Source organism: Muscardinus avellanarius, assembly GCF_963383645.1.
Source record: "Muscardinus avellanarius genome assembly, chromosome: 11".
Taxonomy (NCBI): Eukaryota; Metazoa; Chordata; class Mammalia; order Rodentia; family Gliridae; genus Muscardinus; species Muscardinus avellanarius.
In genome coordinates this window covers 65,228,380-65,232,852 of record NC_137797.1, presented here as the reverse complement: position 1 = coordinate 65,232,852, position 4,473 = coordinate 65,228,380, and the positions used below count along the sequence as shown (strand labels likewise).

Sequence of the window (4,473 nt, the reverse complement as noted above, 5' to 3'; positions counted from 1 at the left end):
TACTTAGTAAGGCCCTCCCTCCACAATTTAGTGAGACTTTGTTTCAAAATAAAGAATAAAGAAGCTGGGCGTGGTGGCACACACCTGTAATCCCTGCGCTTGGGAGGCTGAGACAGGAGGATCGCACAGGTTCAAAGCCAGCCTCAGCTGGCTTAAGAGACCCTGTTTCCAAATAAAAATATAAAATAGGTCTGGGAGTATAGCCCAAAGGGAGAAGGGCTTCCAGGAACCCCAGTACCACCAAAAATAAACAAAAAAAAAAATAAAGTATAAAAAGTAGAGCTGGGGGTGTAGCTTGGAGGTGGAATGTCCCTGGGTTCAATCCTCAGTACCATAAAGAAAAAGAAAAAAAGGATCTGGTTTCTCAACTGCTTCTGCGCACTGCTGCTTTTTTTTTTTTTTTTTTCCTCCTTTCTCTCTATTTCTAAGGCCTTGCAGCCTTGAATTTAAAAACAAATACCAGTCAGCTCAGAGAATGCCTTTCTTTTGACCAGTAACTGCCCTCTTTCTTATGACCAATCAGGCCTAAGCCCAGACATTCTGTGCTGGCTCTCCATCTGGGGCAAAGGCACGTTACGGTTTATAAACCCCGGGTGTGTGCTGGGAAACTGCCAGCTTGCATAACCTAAGCAGACCCGACGGAGATCAGAGTGAGGACAGGACGGGCCCATGAATCAGCTCTGCCCCCAAGAAGGGATGATCTGAGACATGGCCCTGTCCCCTCCCCACTGACCCTGAGGTGAGTCGGCCATGCCGCTCTCCTCAGCTGGGCAGAGTGCCCCAGGGAGCAGGAACACGGGCACCATTTGTCCCTTGGCTCCACACAGAACTTGTTGAAGAGCCCGTGGGCTGTCTGGAGGAATTCTACACGCCCACTGAGCCCCCGTAAGGAGAATTGCCAAGCAGGACACAAGGAGCAAAGTCCTGTCGCGGGAGGAGGGGAGGCTGGGCAGAGAGAAAGGCCAGTGCCCCTGCAGCAGCACCTCCCAGAGCCGGTGCCATGGATGCCCTGGTCCGCCTCCTGCAGCTGCTGCTGCTGTTCCTCACCCTGCCCCTGCACCTCATGGCTCTGCTGGGCTGCTGGCAGCCTCTGTGCAAAAGCTACTTCCCCTACCTGATGGCTGCGCTGACCGCCAGTACCAATCGCAGGATGGAGAGCAAGAAGCGGGAGCTCTTCAGCCACATAAAAGGGCTGATGGGAACCTCCGGGAGGGTGGCCCTGCTGGAGCTGGGCAGTGGCACCGGCGCCAACTTCCAGTTCTACCCGCCCGGCTGCAGGATCACCTGCCTGGACCCGAACCCCCACTTTGAGAAATTCCTGAGCAAAAGCATGGCTAAAAACAGGCACCTCCAATATGAGCGGTTTGTGGTGGCTCCCGGAGAGGACATGAAACAGCTGGCTGATGGCTCCATGGATGTGGTGGTCTGCACACTGGTGCTGTGCTCCGTGCAGAGCCCAAAGAGGGTCCTGCAGGAGGTCCGGAGAGTGCTGAGGCCGGTGAGCAGGGCAGGAAGGGTAGGGCCTGGGGCAGGCAAGCACAGCCCCCGAGGGCATTCTGTACTGGCAGGTCAGACCCCTCCACGCCCTCCTGCTGCTGAACAGGAGGCGTGCCCATGAAAGGCATGAGAGGAACCCCAGGAGGGTCACCTCATGCAGGGGTTGGGGCATCCAGGGAGGACACCCAGGAAGTGATGTCTAAATTGATATATGAGGGGTTATGCTGGGTGTGCAGGGGTAGGGGCGTCCAAAATGTCCTAGTAGGGAGGGGTATTGGAGGAGATGGAATTCACATTCCACATGATTTTGAGCTGGGTATGGAAGAGAGAAAACAGAATAGTTTCCAAGTTTCTGGCATGAGCAGCTGAAGGGAGTGTAGATCCAAGCGTCATGGGCTAAAACAAAAGAACCTGCTGGGGACTTGTTCAGTCTCCAGAGCTGCTGAGACAGCCAAGCTGAGGAGTCACATGGCAAGGGAAACCCAAGTCTGGAAGGCAGAAAAAGATGTAGCCCCAAGATAGAGATTTTGACATCACCAGCTTGTAGCTGGGGGGGGGGGGGTGAGTGACCTGGGGGAGTGCAGGAGAGCTTGAGGAGCCCACGCCGCAGCTGGGCTGGGTCCAGGGCCACGCTGGGATGCTTGAGGAGATGTCCAGGAAGAGGCTGCTGTATGCTCCTGAGTCTCAGGAGAGATGCCACACTCGTCTGTACACAGTGAGCTGTCTGCCTGTTTCTCTGTTGCCCTTCTGTCTGCTCGGCTATGCAGTCCCTTGGCCATCTTGGGGTTTTATTGATACTTGTTTTGGGGCACTGGAGATTAAACTGGGGTGGGGGTCTACTCTGAACTAGTCACCCAGCCCTATTTTATTTTTTATTTTGAAACAGGATCTCACTAAATTGCTGAGGCTGGCCTCAAATCTGTGATCCTTCTATGTCATCCTCCCAAGTACAGGAAATACAGATGTGTATCTTCTGCTTCTAGCCACGCTAGGTTTTTATTTTGGCTTTGGTTTTGGTATTAAAGTTTGAGTTCAGTGGTACGTTCTACTTCCAAGCTACACCCCTGGCCCTTTTTCAAACTTTTTTTAAAATAGGGTCTTACTAATTGCTGAGGGTCTTACTAAGTTGCTGAGGTTAGCCTTGAACTTGTGATCCTTCTACCTCAGTCTCCCAAGTCCTGGGATTAGAGGTCTATGCTACCTGGCCATATTTTAATGATCTCTCATCAGTCATCCCTACTCAGTTACAAGATATTCTCTTTATTTTATTTCTGTACTAGTGGCAGAATCCAGGAGTCTTCTACCACAGAGCTATATCCCCAGCCCTTATTTATTTTTATTTTGAGACAGTCTCACCAAATTGCCCAGGCTAGCCTTGAACTTGTGGTCCTCCTGCCTCAGCCCCGCAGTAGCTAGGATTACGGAGTGCCACCTTGTCCCACCGATAGAGGTGATTTATAGGTACTCTGAGGGGGGGTAGGAGCAGGGGGTGCAGAAAATGTCAGAGCAGTCTTTTTGTGTTTCGTTTTATTTTGTTTTGTTTTTTGGTGGTACTGGGGGTGGAACCCAGGGGCTTTCTACCTCTGGGCTATACTCCCAGACCTATTTTATATTTTATTTGGAAACAGGGCTTCACTAAGTTGCTGAGAGCCTCAATAAGCAGGTGAGGCTGGCTTTGAACCTGTGCGATCCCCCTGTCTCAGCCTCCCAAGCGCAGGGATTACAAGCGTGCGCCACCACGCCCGATAGAGCAAAAGGTTTGGGTCCATCAACTCTCAGACCAGCAGCTCTCACCTCGCCAAGAGGTTTGACAGACTTGGAAAGAGGAAGGAGGTGAAGTGAGAAGAAAGGAGCGGAAGGAGCACGTATGTGGCCTTAACTCTCCTCCCTCTGAACTCCAGGGAGGAGTGCTGCTCTTCTGGGAGCACGTGGCTGAGCGGCGAGGGAGCTGGGCCTTCACGTGGCAGCGAGCCGTCGAGCCCACTTGGAAGCACATCGGGGACGGCTGCTGCCTTACCAGAGAGACCTGGAAGGATCTGGAAAATGCGCAGTTCTCTGAGGTCCAAATGGAACGACAGCCGCCTCCCTTCAAATGGTTACCTGTGGGGCCCCACATCATGGGGAAGGCCGTGAAATAAGGGGCTTGTTGGCTCCCTCCCACCTACGGTCAGGACCGGCCGCCCACCGGCCAAGTCAACTGGGAGGAGATGGTGACTGAGAGGAATCCCCCACCCCGACACCCCCATTACCCAGCCAGAGGGAGGAAACCATCGTACACAGTCACTCCTTACCTAGAAAATCCCCGGACTTTGCCCGCCACATCCTAAGACAACTCCTGTCCCTTTCCTGGTCCCCGCACCCACCCCCCACCCCCCTGAGGCTATGCCAGTGTGCCCTTGAAATGGTCGCAAAGGTCAAGGTACAGGCATCCCTACTGAGCCACCTGGGCCTCCCGCCTCAGCACCACCTGCATCCCAAGCTGGAGGGTGCCAGGAGGAGAGACCTGGGGATGAGGGAGCATCACTTAGTAACAAAGCCAGAGGTTTTGTTTTCAATTATTTTTTAATAAATACACCAAACCCATTAGACGGATGCGGCAAACTAAGTCAGAGGGGAGGGGAAAGTAGGAAGGGAGGAGCCCCTGAGTCAGAGACACCATCTCCCTGACCCTCTGGCTAAGGCACTTTGGGGGAGACGGGGACATGGGGTGAATCTCTCCTCCCCACCATGCATCGGGATATCCCTGCCCTTCTCACCCCGCCCCACAGCCCCAGCCCTGATTCGCCCCCTCGTGTCTCACAGCATTCTATGGGGAAGTCTGAGGGGGTTCTCGTGGGTGGGAGAGGTCTGTGCCCCTGAGAAAGCAGGTCCTGCCAAATCTGGATGCAACACCAGCAGTCCACTCCACCCCTTCACGTGGTGAGCCATCCCAGGAGGGATGGAGGGGGCCCACGGGCCAGGGTGGGACTAGCGAAG

At 53.9% G+C, this 4,473-nt stretch overlaps 1 protein-coding gene across 1 annotated transcript; it reads left to right on the top strand.

Moving 5' to 3' along the window:
* Window positions 1-1,000: 1,000 nt before the first annotated feature.
* On the top strand, window positions 1,001-3,703 carry TMT1B (thiol methyltransferase 1B; the record flags this gene model as incomplete). Its single annotated transcript, XM_080706425.1, has 2 exons — window positions 1,001-1,498; window positions 3,399-3,703. 2 exons carry the CDS (start codon window positions 1,001-1,003, stop codon window positions 3,633-3,635), a joined length of 735 nt encoding a protein of 244 aa, XP_080562551.1. The 3' UTR covers window positions 3,636-3,703.
* Window positions 3,704-4,473: the final 770 nt, after the last annotated feature.